The sequence below is a fragment of the Anas acuta genome, chromosome 5 (assembly GCF_963932015.1).
Source record: "Anas acuta chromosome 5, bAnaAcu1.1, whole genome shotgun sequence".
In the NCBI taxonomy this organism is placed as follows: Eukaryota; Metazoa; Chordata; class Aves; order Anseriformes; family Anatidae; genus Anas; species Anas acuta.
This window is the reverse complement of record NC_088983.1, coordinates 10,691,762-10,708,124: the sequence shown is the minus strand read 5'-3', so window position 1 is coordinate 10,708,124 and position 16,363 is coordinate 10,691,762. Positions and strand designations below refer to the sequence as shown.

Here is a 16,363-nt window from a genome sequence, read left to right as displayed (position 1 = left end):
AATGTTATTTGATTCTAGTTTCCTCTATGGGTGATCAGAAACATTCTGCTTATTAACTACGTATGTTCTGGTGTAGGCAACAGTTACAGCTTCTCTCACTGAATTAGCTAAATATTTAAGGCAGTTTTTAGCACAACATGGATGACAGTGTTAGGAAGGAAGGAAGAAATCTAACTTTGAAGGTACTCAAGGCCCAATAATAGTTGGAGTTATTGATTTTACTTTCTATTTGAATTATGTGAGGAAAATCCAAACACGTTTTTCTGTAACTTTGCACATTTTCAGTTTTAAGGTATTTTGAAACCAGTACGTATGTTAACATATAATAACTACTGGTGATGTATTTCCTAGAAAAAAAAAAAGTTTGGAAGTATTCATGCTAAAAAAAAAAAAGTTCAGAGTCTTTAGACCTTAAATTATGTGCCTAATCTTAGAATGTATTGAAGTGTAATTTCAGTGTGCATTTAAATGAGGTCTTTTTGCATGCTTCACTCTAAATGGATTTTTCAATTTATTTTGTACAAAACTTTTTGTTAATTATTATTTTGGCTTAATTTCTTTTAGAAACATGTCATTCAGGTTTATCAAAAGGTAGGATTTATTTATATTTAAAAAAAAAGCGGCTCCTGCAATTAACAACAGATTTGGCTTTCTAGCCTTGGTTTTCTGAAAACTAAACTTTCTGCTGAGAACTAAATACTTTCTTTCTTGAGAGGAAAGCATAGAATAAATCCATTAACTTGTGATGATTTCTAAGAATCTGTGGCACCTGTATAACAAGATGCTAAGCATGCCTTGTGAATTCTTCTTTCTTTGATAGAGTTGGTAGTACCAAAGTAATTCTGTTCTTCGTACTAATACACTTAGCATGCTTATGTTTGAAAAATAAGGTGTTTGATAACAATGATGAAAATATAAACAAAACATAATGTTACAAGCAAATGAAGGTAAGTAATGCTAAACTTATGTTCTCTGTTTTATGGTATTAAAAAAAGTCATTGTGAAGCTTTGTCTGTAGTTGATATAGTAGGAAGCAAACTGAACATGGCTGTGAATCTAACACAGCATGGCTGTGAATTGTTTTGTATGGAAGATTGAAGATCAAATAACTATTTTAAAATGGGATGCGTTTGCTGAAGTGAATTGCAGCTGAAGTGCAAGTAGAGCACTTCAGTTACAAGCAAAGTATAATGTCTATACTAATGTATTAACAAAAGGAAAAAGCTGAGAAGTATAATTCACATTTCAATCCCAAAGGATTGAATTTAGCCTTACAATTTGGGAATGTTATGTCTTTTTAATCTATTATGAAGCATTAAAGTTGGTTGCACAATTTTGATCTGCGTGTAGATTTTGCAGCAGAATCTTCATTATTTATCAGCAATATTCATTTATGTTGAATCATTCCTTGGAGCTCCTTAAAGGATGATGCTTCCAATTTCCAAATATTGATCAAAAATAGGTAATCAGTGCCAAAAAAAAAAAAAGTAATCTGTTTATCTTTCAAACTGTAAGGCTTTGTGCTACTAATTTGAAATTAGTCAGACCATTTCAAGGAAATATTTAGTATTAGGGAGACCTGAGGTATGTTAATAGCTGCTTAAATTTGGGTTTATTCAGTTCGTAGTCTGAAGGTACTCCCCCTGACTAAACAAGAAAATTTCATTTCACTTTATAATTACCAGGGCACTCCCAAACATGCCAATGTTTAGAACTGATGTTGGTTGGGTTGGCTGCACTGTCACAACTAGCTCGAGAAAAGGAACATGCATGAACTGACAGCTAAGGGAAGGAAAGATCCAACAGAGTATAGAGATGAAACTGAGCAGAGGCAATAGTTCTAACCCATCATGCATAAAGAGCTACAGGGCACATACCACTTGGTAAAAGGGAGCTTTTGTCTCTGTAGTTGCATTCATTTTAAAACAAAGTATTGTGATCTGTGTAACCGCCACAACTGGATGCGTGTAAGTTTGTTATTCTGCTGCTCTGAAGAAAAATGAAAAATGCTAAAATGAAAAATGTTCAGATCTGAACTAGAATGCTATTCTTCAACTTTGGGATTTAAAAAATAACAGTAACCTCTAATTATTTTTTAAAAACTCTTTAGTTGGCCAGGAATTTTAGACTATAGTGGAAATACATTCAATGGAAGCTGCAGCAGCTGTCTTTTGAATGAGAGATTTGCAGAGTCTTACACCACCTACGCAGAACCAGGCTGTGCTTTTTAAATTCTGTTTTACATATGCATTGTATCCCTCTGCACCTGATGCTGTATGCAGGTACAAAAATAAATTGAAAATGTTATTTGTTAGCAGTTTTGTCCTATTTCATGTGCTATGAATCTTACCTAAACTCACTGTCTTTAATACTGCAAGAACTACTGTAACCCACGTGTACAGTACTGCAGCATCATTCCTGAGGAGCTGGATAAAAGTAGATATCTAGTCATTCCTTTTTAAACAACGTAGTTCTACTAGTGTAGAACTGGTACACAGAGCTACTATATACATTTGTATATATACATACATGTTTGTATATATATATAGATTTGTATACATGTGTGTATATATACATATATAAAATCTTGTACTATGCACTGTGCTTGCCAATACGCATATTGTGGAAAGCTAACTTTTTTCTGACAGCAAAAAGTCACTTTCTGTGTTCTAGATTTTACTGCAGCATCTTTTGTCCATTTCCGTAAATTAATGTTATTTTAGTCTTGCCCTCTTTGCTGTTTTTCTATATCATTTTAGACAGTTCTCTTTTGTGTTTAGTGGGATTTTTAACAAAGAGCATACAAAGATGTAAAGAACAGAAAACACAGTATAATAAAACTCAGGACAGACATGCAGAAACATTCTTATTTTTGAAAGCCTTTCAGAAACTGTAGCAAAAATAAAAGAGTGTTATAGGCATTGCCTGACAAATAAGGATGTAACTTTTCTATATATTTGTTCCATTCTCAAGACTAAGGAGCATCTTGGTCCGTAAAATTAATTTATGTAACAATAAAAGCAAAACCAGAAAACTTGGAATGTAATACAGCAACTTGCGGTTTCTACAGAAGTGACAACTGTGGTAGCAGTGAGGAGCCCTAAGGGCTGCATCTGAGCTGCAGACCCACCAAAACAATGCTGGCAGCACAGGAAGTTAATGTTCCCAAGGCATGAGTGCTGTGCTGTAACCATTTCCTTGGTGAAGGAAGAAGCATTTACAGAGACGGGCACCCCTCTCTGGCTGGTGTTTCGTATTTGACAGTGAGTGTCACCGCTTACAAGTTCCTGGTGCTAAATGAGTGGAACCCTGATGCACGGAAAAACTTAATAAAGTAAGATTTTTCAAAAAGGTTCCCATGAAGTAGTGTTATTATTTAAAGGTGGCATGATCAGGTGGAAATGATCTTTCTTTAATTCAGACTACAGTGTTTCAGAACCTGAACCATTCAACCTAAAAAGGTCCGAGAACATCCTCAAACTTTACTGGACAGGTGCTGGTAACAGTAAGGCCATTCCTCGTTGGGAATTCTGGTTTTCATCCCATTTTCTACAACCTTTGGCAAGTTTAAAATCAAAATAAATTGAAGTAAAATGAGCTGCAAATGTTTGCAGCTCTTAAAGATATTGCCTACACTTTGTAGGAACACAATGTCACTTTAAAGTCCAAGTACTCTTAATTTCTCTGTCGAGCAGTCTTCTCACTTGTTAGCTTTCCGTAGTAAAAAGAGCCTCTCTTTCCAGCATCTGGAAGGTGTGGTGGATTTGTTCAGTTGGTACAAATAATAGTTCTCTCCCCACCAACCTTCTCCTAATTCAGTCTTACAAAATTGTTGTAGAAGATGAGTTCATGGATCGTGTGTGCAGACCTAATCAATCTTTTTTGTACATTCTCTGGTATCCACCATAGCGGAGTATCACATGATCTTAATATCCATATGTAAATGATCATCAGTGCTATTGATATTTTAAACTGTTAACATGGGTTTCGGAAATCAGATAGAAGTATCGGCTGCAATCAAGTAATAAGGACGCTGGGAGGGCTGCAGCCTTTGAGTCGGTCATCCTGCTGTGTTACTGGGGGGAACTGGAAGTTTCCCCCTTTAAGAAGGTTGAATTTTAACGTTTGAATATAAAAATATGATGAAATGGCTACCAATAAATCACATTTTGAAGTGCTAGATTTATTTGAGGACTTGCCAGCTGTTTTCTTCTCACTGTCTTCCTTATGTATCCCTTTGGCTTGTTACAGCTTTTTATGAGTCAATGGAAAACGTTTCCTAGCAGAGGAACCAGCATCTTCCCATGTGCTGTGCAGTACCTCACAGAATAGGGATGTTCTGGTGATGAACAACACGATGAGTGACCTAGCATTTTTTTAAAACCTATATTTATATTGCAGTATGGATTTTGAACTCCATATCCTGCACAGCAAGTGCTGTCACTGCATTCTGCAGTGCGCTCCTGCAGTCTGTTTCATTGCATCAAGACTGTACTCTTTCCACTCTTTTCCACTGATCTTAAAGGCCTGTTTCCTCACCACAACCCCTTAAAAGGAAGAAAATGAGGAAACTGTAACACCTCACACAACCTAATATAAATCTCATGTGCATGAAAAAATAAGCTTGCTGTCCTACATTCTTGTCCCTAGACACCTGATAGCCAAAGTGTTTTAATATATTTACTTTACTGGGTGAAGCCCTGTACTAACTTGGAGTAGCATGGATTAAGAGTTTTATAAAGATGGCTTCCCTACAAACAGAATTAACACTGAGATGTAGAGACATGGTACTGCAATAATAGGAACGTAGAGGAAGATGATGATTTTCCCTGTAATTCTCCTTGATACTGGTATGTTAGTGATCAGCAACATAGCTTTAAGTAGTACAAAAAGAAAGCTTAGGCTTTCTTTTGGATGTAGAAGATGCATCAGCATGGGAATTAATAGCTATCACAGCATAAGAAATCTCAGATTTACCTCCAAACTTCTATTAAAATGTATATGCATGTTCTTTTTTAAATGGTTTGGTATTGTTTGAACATCTAATGTTTTGGTATTTGGTGTGTGTGCAAGCACCATAATTTTTTTTTAATAAATAGCTTAATGATTAGGAGATGTTTATCGTTTAGCAGGTACTTATTAAATGATAAAGTAATTTTAATATATTGTGATTTTAGTTTAATGTTTTATACTTTTAGGTATTCAGCTTTATTTGATGAGTTCTACCACGTAAAGCATACAATGTGAAAAGTAGCTAGGGGTCTTTTTAAAAACTGTAGTTAATAGGCTTTGTTTCACTTCGGCAAGATGCTCTGTTCTGAATTTGTTCTAATCTAGTAAGTTCATTACATCTTTGTTGCTTTGTATTTTAACACAACTTTGGTGTGATTATGGTGTCTTTGAGCAACTATTCAGATATTGTATATTGTAGTGTAAGATTTGTCTTCTCTTTCCCACTTCCTTTTGCTTCTGCATTCTTTTCAATGAGGCTCCCGACTGAATATGAGAGGAACGGGAGATTTGAGGGCTCAAGGTGAGGGTAAAATTTTTGTTTAAAATGTTACTTAGGTGAGTTTGAACCTTTCTCCCCTTGATTATGTGGCATAGTGGCTTCAGGCAGCAGCTTTCGTTTTGTTTAAGGCTTTGAAACTAAACAAAGAAGCATTTTTGTCTGCAGAACAGCTATTAAAGCATTGACTGGCTTGTTTCTAAACTTTCATCTTCCATGTTGCCTTTTCCCTTGTGTGTTTTTGCATTTTAGTATTTATAATTTGCTGTTGTCTTGTAGATCTGTAGGTAAATGGTGTCTAGTGAGACTCCAGATGTGTGGGATAACCGCTGAAGGACATTAAAATATATTTTTCATCTCCAAAATCACAAATGGCTAAGCTATTTTTCATGTTAAACTCTTCCTCAAATCTTCATATCAAAAAATACTAGAAATCAACAGATTTGCGTTCATTCTACCAACTGTTTTCAAGTAGAAAAGGCTTTCCAAAATAAAATGAGCATTGAATAAAAGTTGGTGTTCCTCCCCCTACCCCTTTTGACAGTTCTTGCAGCTTTATTAAATTAAAACCTTAAAACAGAATACTCTTTAATTTGCTTGCTGATGTTTGTAACATCTGGCAAACCACATAGCTGGATTTGACAGCATAATCCTATGATTCTCATAGTTACTGGAAGTCTTTCTAATAGAATGTGAAATTATGAAATGTGTTATCTTTGTGATAGATTTATTTTGTTTTGACTTTGCTATTGCTTTTTATGTAACTTTTTCATAGTTGTCTGCTTAATGCTGGGAGAAGGAAGGGATCATGTAACCAAAAATTCATTGCCAAATATTTTAAGAAAGAGCTTGACTTATTGTAAACTGAACTTTGAAGTTCAACATGAGGCCTAAACTGCATGGTTTAGGGTCAATTAGGTTGTGTGTTTTCAGAAAATATTAAAGCATCATTGTCAGTATATTAAAATCTCTTGCCCTGGGAACAAGTAAATTTGAAGAGATGACTGACAGCATGTAGACATTCCTAAAGTAAATCTGTCATTTTTTTATCCTAAAGGTCCAAATGTAGCTCCTTACTCTTTAGCTGCACAACCACTGATTTTAATGAAAGTAGAAGAATCATTATGAACTAGAAATTTCTGGAACGTTTCTTTTTCATTGTCCTGAATAACCTTATTTCTCCTTACCAAGGGAAAAGCTTTAAAAAAAATAAAAAAAATTAAAAAGCCTAAAAAAAAAAAGGCAGACCTGGGAAATGCAGCCTCAATATTTTGTACTTTCTTAAAACTGCAGCCATAATAGGAAAATAGGAACCCTTTTACCTAGGTTCTTTGCTAACAATGTGAAGATGTTTAATAGTGACTTCCAACTTTCCCTCCTGCATTTCAGCCTCCAAGGTGCTTAGTTCCGTAGATCTAGCAGTGAAACACTTCATCACTTTAATACCAATAACTGTAGGTAAACAAATGAGTGACCAACTTAAAGGCAGACTATTTCCACCCTGTTGAAAGTAACCCCAATATCCTACAATATGGTGGGTCTTCAGTGAACCCCTCAAATCTGTGAAAGTAGTGATTTCAGAGTAAAACCCATCTAGCCCAGAGCTGGGCGGCACGCGTTGGGCCTGGGTGAGCAGGCGGGTGACCCAGCGCAGGGCCCCGAGCTCCATTTTCCTGCTGGTTGCCTCCGCTGAGGCACACCATGGCCCTTCCAGCCCTTGGTCCCCACCCTGCTGCCCAGGAGGAGATGCTGAGGAGCAGCTGGTCACCGTTGTGTTTGTGTGGGTGCTTCCCATGGCCCAGCGCTCCCATGACACGGGCTGGGCGCCATTTTGTCACAATATTTTGTCACACATCACCAAGCAGCGTTTGATGTTCCAGAAACTTCTAGCACCAAGCCGATGCTGGGTGCCCCGGGCCACATGGCCCAAGAACAGGGCTTTGAGCAGCACCCAGCTTAAAACTGAATCATAGCTGGTGTGTGTAGTTTTACCACACTAAGGTAACTTACCTCATGCTCCCGACTCCAGTGACTTCCAGTTGTTTCACAAGTTGAACCTTACCTTTGTTTCAGCCCCAAACGCTAACGCTTTATCTTCACTGTGTGTTTGTGTAGCTGTGGGGAACACGGGGCGCTGCTCACAGCCCCTAGACACTGCTTTTGTACAAGTAGTGTGTGCTGAGTGTGAGTTCGCTTCACTAACACGCAGCTCGGGGGAAGTCTCTTGCCCTGCTGACTAAAAACTTGCTGTCTTTCAGCCGCAATGTAGCTGTGGATCAGAAGGATGAAAACAAGGAAGCCAAGCCTCGCTCGCTGCGTTTTACGTGGAGCATGAAAACCACCAGCTCCATGGATCCCAATGACATGATGAGGGAAATCCGGAAGGTCCTGGATGCCAATAATTGTGACTATGAACAAAGAGAGCGTTTCTTGCTTTTCTGCGTCCATGGAGATGGGCACGCGGAAAACCTTGTACAGTGGGAGATGGAGGTGTGTAAACTGCCAAGACTGTCCCTGAATGGAGTTCGCTTTAAGCGGATATCGGGAACATCCATAGCTTTTAAAAACATTGCTTCCAAAATTGCCAATGAGTTAAAGCTGTAACAAGAAAAATAGTTAAGTTGTAAATTAGTTAGAAAGTGTTTTTGAGAATTCCAATGGAAATGTATAGAATAACATTTAGGCAATAACTTCTGCATCCTTCTGAATAGTGATATTAAAAAAAAAGCTGCTGAGCTGGGAGGGAGAGTTGGACTTTTTTATAAGTGCACTACAGCATTAAAGTTGCCTACTATGTAAAATATTACCCCTTCTGCTTTATTTCCATTGCTCCTAAGTCTTTGACAACAAATTGAAACACAGAATATATTCATTTAAATATGCCTCCTGTTTGTGTGGACGTGTGAATGTACAGTATGTGTGTATAATATATAAAGTATTATATGTAAACAATTCATTTACAACATCGAGCTGTACCAGTACCTCTTTTTGGGCTAATTTTGGTGCTAAAAATTGAAATGGCCAAGGAGGAAACACTTGAGTTAATATTTAAAATAACTGAAGAGATAACCAGTAAACGCAGGTTTACAGTTCACTGCTGTGTTAAGGAAAAAAAAAAAGTGTGTGAAGGGTTTGGATTTACGGTTGTGAACATTATTAGTCCTGTTTTCTAAGTAGAGCTCATGAGATTATTAAAAGTTCACTTTTACTGAGTAAGTCTTGCATTATATTTTGCCCACCTATTTATTATTTAAGTCTGAATCAAAATTTTAAAATGTAGTTGATTTGTGCATTAAAATTTGGGTAAATGCTTCCATTCTTCTGCTTCTGCTAAACTACTAAAATTGTATCTTTGTCCTTTTGGTTTATGAGTATTGATTGCAGCTAAGAGCATTTCTCCGTTGCTCCACAGTTCCTCTACAGAACAATGCAGTGCGCTAAACATTGACTAGTGACTTTTTCTTTCAGACCAAGTTCTCCACGTTAGACTAGGTCAGGCTGATACAAAGCACAAAAGGACTCTCAAACAGCAACCATGTTTTGATGCAAGTCACCACGTCCGAGTCAGTGCCGTTCTGAGGTATTGCTGCAGGTGTGGCAGTACGTTGCTTTCTGGGTGTCTGCAGTATTGAAACCCAAAAGTGGGAATCTAATTTTGCTACTGATCTCCTCCATTGTAACATCCAGCGTACTAAACTACAGCCATAGGCAGCAGCAGTTGAAACTTTTCCTTGCAGCTCTCTTCCAGCGTGCTTCCACTTGGCTCTGGTTGTATTGCTTTTGATGGCTTTATGCCAGCTGTGTCTCTAGATTCTGCTGAGGAGTCCGTTGTCACTTTTGTGACATACAGAGTGGAAACCTACCCCGATGAACTCTGATGGCCAACTAGCTTCCTGTAGGACATGAAGCGACCATCAGATGGTCCCCGCTTCTTAACCATCACTGTGGTGAGCTGGATTTGATTTTTGCAGACTAGAATCAAGAGATTTCTTCAGGCTTTGTTTCCTAGTGATACTCAATTTCTTTCATGAAGGACTTCTGTAGATAATATCCCGCATTATCTACTTGACTTTTTGTATTGATGTTTTATGGCTATATTTCAGTGAGGCACTTAAGCATGTACTTCACATGTGCTTTAAACTGGAGCCGAAATTTGCATTTTAAATTTGCAGTGAGCTAATAGTTATTCATAGTACACAGTTCAGATTTGACACGAGGTGAAAATGCAAACCCCTTAATATTTTGCAAGTTAGTTCTTGTGACCTGTAGTCTGTGAAGGCAGCAGACTTCCCCCCTCTTTCCCTAAGCATTGATATTGATTATGCTAGTTTAAAGGGTAATCATAGTTGTTAAATGTAGTAAATATTCCTGAATTTGCATTTTATTCTCTGTATATTCTGTATCCTGCCATGGCTTTAGAACTCCAGGTGTTCAGTTGGAGTTCAGTTGGCTTTCAGTGCTCTGCCCGTGCCTGTGCTGCTCGGTATGGTTTTTGCCATGAAAACTCCATTTTGTAATAGCAATAAGACATTTCAGGGCAGTCATTGTACTTTCTCAGGTGAAGAGTCACCTATCCTTTCACTTCCTACGTTTTAAGCACTCCTCCAAATGTATTTTTTTCACCTGGCAGTGCACTTTGTTGTCTGAACTGAAAAGTATTCTGATAAATGATGTAAATCTGTATTTGATGGAAGTTCCAAAAGGTTTCATATTAAATGTTTTCTGAAATGCTCCATTCCTACTTCACCTGTTAAGTATGTAATTGTTTCTAAAAAGTGCACCAGTATCATACTTTGGATATTTGAAGTTTGTACTTAAGTATTTTTCTTAAGGTGTTTTCAAAAGGTTCTTTCAGAGTAAATCTGTATTTAAGGTATTAAAAAAAAAAAGACTTAATATGATCAGAAACAGTTTTCAACAGATTCCTTCCCAAATACCTTGTAAAATTACCAAGTTGCAAGAACATACCCTTGTTTCTTTGTCAAACTGCACGCTTACTGTTCAAGCCTCTAGGAGTTGCCCAGAAAGGAAACTGCTTCCTTCAGATCTGCAGACTTCTTCAAATCTTCAACTTCTTCCAAGAACGTAGGCCTTTTGTTTATTCATCTGCTTTGAGTAGCACTGTAGGTCTATGAGTGCTGCTGATGATACAGCTTTGCAGCACTACAGCTGTTTTCTCGCTGCATAAGAGATGAGCTTTAAAATTAATCAGAGGCCAGCATGTGGTAAGGATGTAGCAGTGGGTCTAGGCATTTTAAGATGCATGTCTAGCAGCCAAAAGGTGTTTTTTTGTAGTAACATGACTGGTGTCCTTGAATGTGTAGTCCGAATGTAGTGTTGGGATGAGGGGAGGGCTTATAATGGGCTTGTGAATGAAGTTTTGCGTGGCTGAAACCCATGTCCTCTGATTCTGAAGATGTCTCTTGGTTAATGGGTAGAGAAAAATGTCTGCAGAGTTATGGGAGAGGCTGACTGTTTTAAATGGAAGGGTTTTTTATAGATACGTACGTGGTAAAAATGAACACTGAAGAGGAATAAATAGGTTCAGATAACCTTTTCCTCATATAAATTCTATCTATACTTGGGCTTTTTAAAATGCCTTGGTTTATTTTACTTGTCGTGGAATAAACATAAGACAAGGTTTAAGGTCTTGGACCATGTTGAAAAATGGGGAGAGGTGGTTCAAAGGAACAGCTAGTGCTGCTGATCTAAGTGCTCTGCACACTGCTTTTATTCAAGCTACAGCACTTGGTCCAATCTTTGTAGATTGAAAGGTTTTACTACAGATTTGGGCAAGGTTCATATTTTTTTCTCTTGCATTGTGGTGCAGTTTTGAGATGAAATACAGGAAGATACTGGATCAGAGATTTTTAAATTATAATATTTTCTGTCAACATAATCTAGATTTAAAAATAAAATAAAATTCAGACCTAAAATTAAGATTCACATCTTTGTTAAAGAAATAAAGCCAGAAGTTCAGTCCTTCCAGTCGTATGGGAAGATTGCAGCAGATCTGGAGTTTGAATACAGATTTCCCCACTTCAGTTATAAGCCCAAATGTACGGGGACCTATTGGGATAACATGCAGAGGCTTTACTCATCTTTCCCACAGCTGCTGTGTCATACAATGTATTATGTATTGCAATTTAGTTAGGACTACAGCCGACCTGGAGAACCCTTTTCTCTGTTAAAGACAGCGAGAGAAGCAGCGCATACATGGCTTTGGGTCAAGACCCACTTGCTCTGGCTGGTTTAGGTTCAAGTGCTCTCTCGATACCTGGCTGGGTATGGGCAGAGGCTGCCAGCGAGCTACCATAGTGGTCTCTGTGTTTCAAAGGTGGTTGAGGGTTTCTTGCAGTGCACTCTCTTGACCAGCTATCCAACACCAGGTCTTTTCTTAGTAACCTGAAGAGTTAAATATTTAGAGTATCTTGACAGTAGACGATATTTTCTACTATTTAGGGGGTTCTTACTGATGTAAAATTGTTCTCTAATTCACATTGCAGATGTTTAGGAAGCATTTAAACAGTTTTGGAAGGCTGATCCCACTGTACATTAATATTTAAGCATGTAGATTTGCAATTTCCTGTGTTTCTGTCAGCATGATCTCTTTGTGGGCTTTCATAGAAGGGCCCTGGTGCTTTCCTATCAAGATGAGTTCACGTTATTAGAAATCACTAATACTGCCAACTGAACCCCCAACCTGAAGTTCTGATACCGTGTGGTTGTGACAATTCCGTGCTTGACCAGAAATTTTCCCTTCATAGTAAGTTGTTTCGTTGACTTCACCACTGACCATTGCTTTGAAGGCTCTGTTGCTTCAAAGAACAGACTGTTAGCCAGCAGGAAGGTGTGTAAGTTGTGGACGAAAGCTCAAACTAATGTAATAAGAATTATTTAAAAGTTACACTGCTACATACCAAAGGCCCATCAGTGTCCAGTGGTACAGCAGCAGTAAATGCTTACGGAAGGGAAGACAGAAGACATACAGCAGTCCTGTGCGTGCACTCCTTGCTACCACGTAAACTCACTCAAATAACTCTGGTTTTCATGTTCCTGTTTCTTCTGGTCTGCCCTTAATATACCACCAGGTACTGCCTCCAAGCAAAAGGGCTAGATAAAATTAGCAAAACCAGGAAGAAATGGTCTTTTCTGAAGCTGAAACAGTCTTGCATTTGAAGCAAAAAAAACTTGAAAGGCTCCTAACCCCTCTTTTTCAGCCTTCTAAACTTTGCTATGAACAGTGGGCTTTTCATTCCAGCAATAACTGCAAACAGAAATGTGTCAATACTGACTGACGCCTGTAAGTATTTGTGTACAGAAGCTATTTTCAGGGTATTAATTGCCAGCTGTGAGTTCGTGATCACCTGCAAGTGCCATTAACACCCTGTAGCGGATGTGACTTAGCAGGTAAGATCGTTACAGCTGGAGAAAACAAAACTGCTTTTGCTTGTCTTTTTGCTTACATGTGTTGGGTGCTCAGAACTGCGTGATCAGAGACTCGGCCGTGAGATTCGTGTGAGGTGCCCGTGGTTGTGGTTGCTGTGGGAACCACGGCGCTGAATTTCGAGGCACGGAAACGCCGCCGTTCTCAGCCGCCGCTTTAACACCAGTCTGCGTTGTTTAATATCGATTATGAAATTCAGGGCATAAAAACAAAGTGTTCGTGCACTTCGTGTTTCCTTGTAGTCGCTGATGGGATCACACTGGATGTATTAGGTGAATAAAATCAGCTCTTCGACTCTCATTACGAAAATAATTCTTTGTAAACAAAAGGGGACGCAAACTGAGAATGCAAACCTCTACCGCTGGTGTAATCCCAGGCTTTTCCACCCCCTGCTCTGCTGCTCGCCCAGGGGCCCTGCTGGGCAGCCCGAGCCCCCAGCCCCGTGCCAGGGCCGCAGGAGGGAGGCTGCAGTGCCGGCAGCGGCCGCAGGGTGCCCCTCCAGGGCCGGGGCTCGCCAGGAGCATCCCCAGGGCTGGCCGGCTCCGCAGGGCACCGGCACAGCAAAACCCCGGTCGCTTTTCTCCGTTTCCCCCAAAAGCCACCCTGCTGAGCGGGGCAGATGTAGTGCCCAGCAGCTAAACGCCCTTCCAGCTTTTGGGAGTCCTCGGTTTCCTGTTGGGAAATGTAATTAATGAATCACAGAATCACAGAATTTCTAGGTTGGAAGAGACCTCAAGATCATCGAGTCCAACCTCTGACCTAACACTAACAGTCCCCACTAAAAGAAGAGCTGCTCTGCTCTTCATCCTTTGGTAATCGCTCGCATCGAGGCTGGAAGTTGCAGCCAGGCCTTTCTAAAATAACCCGGGATGGCTTGCCATTTATACTGCGCTGTGTTAAGTAACTCCGTAAAGCCTTACGCCTGGCATTTTCCATGCCTGGAGTCTGTTTTAATCTTCAAACAAATCTTGTCACTCGTGCTTTGAGCAAGCAAGAAATGAAACTTCCTTATTTGCTCAGGAGTTTTTCATATTCCATATTTTGCTGAGGCTTTTGCTTTTATTGTAGCCGAAGTTTGCAGTCGGGGGATTAGCAGTGACTGGTGCTAACATTTATGGCCCTGGTGTTTGCATTCCGGGAGTGGAAGCGTAGAAACTGCTGCTTGCAGCTGATCTGAGCCTTCATGTTCTTTCTGCAAAAAGGACTCCTTGCTGCAGACAGAGCCAGGAGGAGCACCGAGCCCTTGTGTGAGCCTCACGAGGCTGCTCTGAACTGGATTCACAGCATCAGTGAGCAGAGCACTTTGGGCACAGGGACACGGGAGGAGCGATGAGCTGAGCTTTGCTCTCAGCAAGTTCTGCTCCTTGTCACCGAGAGACGTGGCAGCTGCCACCAGGAGCAAATGTTTGGTCAAATACGTGTACTTCATTGGTTTTACACAACTGACCCCTTTGTCACTGACATCTGAAATTTGTTGCTGCCTCCTCTTCTTTGGGAGAGATGAGCATTGGCTGAACCCTCCTGGCTGAATGCTTCTTCTAATTAAAGTCTAGATTCGAGTAACAGTCAGTTTTTGAGGTTTCCTCTGCTGTCAGAGCTGTGTGAATCTCTCCAGACAGGGTAAGTGCTGTTCTAGCTGGGGAAAGAGTACAAGTGCTCCAGGGCCCACTTGAGTGTCTCAACACAAGTCTGTGGTACAGAGCTTGGCAAAGGGAAGGCGTCTCCTCAGTGTTAATCCTTCCACCTGGAGGGTGGCTGAGCTCAAGAAAGCACAAGACCGTAATGAATTGCTGAATTCAGAGCAGTGCCTGGGATGAAGAGGAGGGGGAGTCATCCTGTCTAGATGCTTTTTGCCCCTCAGCGCTTTCCAGACTTTCCCTTAGGGAAGAGAACACTGCACCACCAAATGCTTCCATTTTTCACCTGTGTGGCCCTTTGGATCTGCACAGGACAGACATTGCAATTGCAAGCAGCTTTCACAAGTTGTGAAGGGAAAGAGAGCAGGCACTGGTGGTGGAAGAGGAGCTCCCTGAGCTGGGGGTCATATGGATTCTCAGGCCCAGCCACAAACCTCCCCGCACTGTCTCAGAGTGGTGCAAACAGCCCTGGGGGTAAAACTGTGGCTTACAGGGACTGCACAGAAAGGCCCCTTCCTCCTCTGAGCTCTCAGGTCTCACAGGGCTTGTGGAGACCTCTATTCAGATCCTTTTGATGAACCCAGCCAAAGCCAGCTTGCAGGTCCACGTCACAAGGAGGACAAATCCAGCAGATGGGTACATGTGCTCACACAGTGCATGGTTGCATAAAGCCTGTTTCTCCAGGATACTGGGCAATAAAAGCCCACGATGGTTCACAGCAGAGACCAGATCCCACAGCTGAGGCAGCTCTCCTTAAAAGGTCTCTTTTCAGGTCAGAGCCGTACCCGGGGTGAATTCTGGTAGAATAGGGATGGATTCAGCTGAGCACAAGAGAGCTGAGGTCTCATTTGTGTACCTAATGATGCTGGTAACTTAAAATATTTACAGCAAAGGCAAACATAAAATTGGGAAGGATGAGAACTAACATGTAGGGGGAAACACATTGTTTATACCATCTACTACCTGCAGCCAGCATCTCTCATTAGCTTACTGTTACTTTTATCCTCCCCTTCTGCCCTATGACAACATGTGAGAACAACAAATATTTCAGTCTTACCCTTGTATGTCACCTGGATGATGCCATTTTCCAGTTTTCTGTATGTCTTGGAAGCGGCAACATTCAGCATTTGGACCGCAAGGCTGAGTTTCATTGATTTAACAGCTGAGTTAGGGGAAGGGAGGGGATGAAAACAAGTCCTAAATTTGGAATGAGCCAAACATAGACATGTTGCTAATGGCAAACCAAAAACTTGGAAGTCAAGCTCTGGATCAGCATGAAAATTGGTGGTTTGCTGACTCTACCTGTTGCACTCATGGCTGTAACTTGCCCTTTTCTCTTTACTAACTGCTCAGACACATGTCCTGGCTGGGGGTGCGTGGGTCTTACCGGCAGTCACCTCTCATGCAATGTTGTCTGGTGGCAGAGAAATTGAGATTTGTACTGAGAAATTCACTGGTGATACGGCAACCCTGTGAGTAGGGCTTTGCAGAGGATGAAGACAAATGAAACCAAATTCTGACTTCAAAAAGGGGCCTGATTCTCAACCCCCCCACAGATGGTGCAGGGTGGTGTGCTGGGGCTCTCCTTTCTTGTGCCACCACTGCTCGACCTTTGCAGCCTGGAGACAGAAAAAGGTAATTTCTTGCCCTTACCAAGTCTAGGCTGCACTGACCTGCTCCAACAGCTGCAGAAGCCCCACAGGCCGAGAGGTGGGAGACCTCGATTCAGCGTGACAGTAGCTGCCCCCAGAATGCAGTAACCCTTCTGCT

The 16,363-nt window shown here is 40.5% G+C and overlaps 1 protein-coding gene across 11 annotated transcripts in view; it reads left to right on the top strand.

The window, feature by feature from the left end:
• Window positions 1-8,725, top strand: part of MARK3 (microtubule affinity regulating kinase 3) — a 62,033-nt gene extending 53,308 nt beyond the window's left edge. For 5 of the 11 annotated variants that reach the window (XM_068682660.1, XM_068682665.1, XM_068682666.1 and 2 more), the window contains 3 exons: window positions 565-591; window positions 5,489-5,533; window positions 7,768-8,725. In XM_068682660.1, coding sequence (XP_068538761.1) covers window positions 565-591; window positions 5,489-5,533; window positions 7,768-8,113 — 418 coding nt within the window. In that variant the 3' untranslated portion in view covers window positions 8,114-8,725. The remainder of the gene's footprint in view (window positions 1-564; window positions 592-5,488; window positions 5,534-7,767) is intronic. The other 6 variants (XM_068682661.1, XM_068682669.1, XM_068682664.1 and 3 more) reach the window with 3 other exon arrangements.
• Window positions 8,726-16,363: the final 7,638 nt, after the last annotated feature.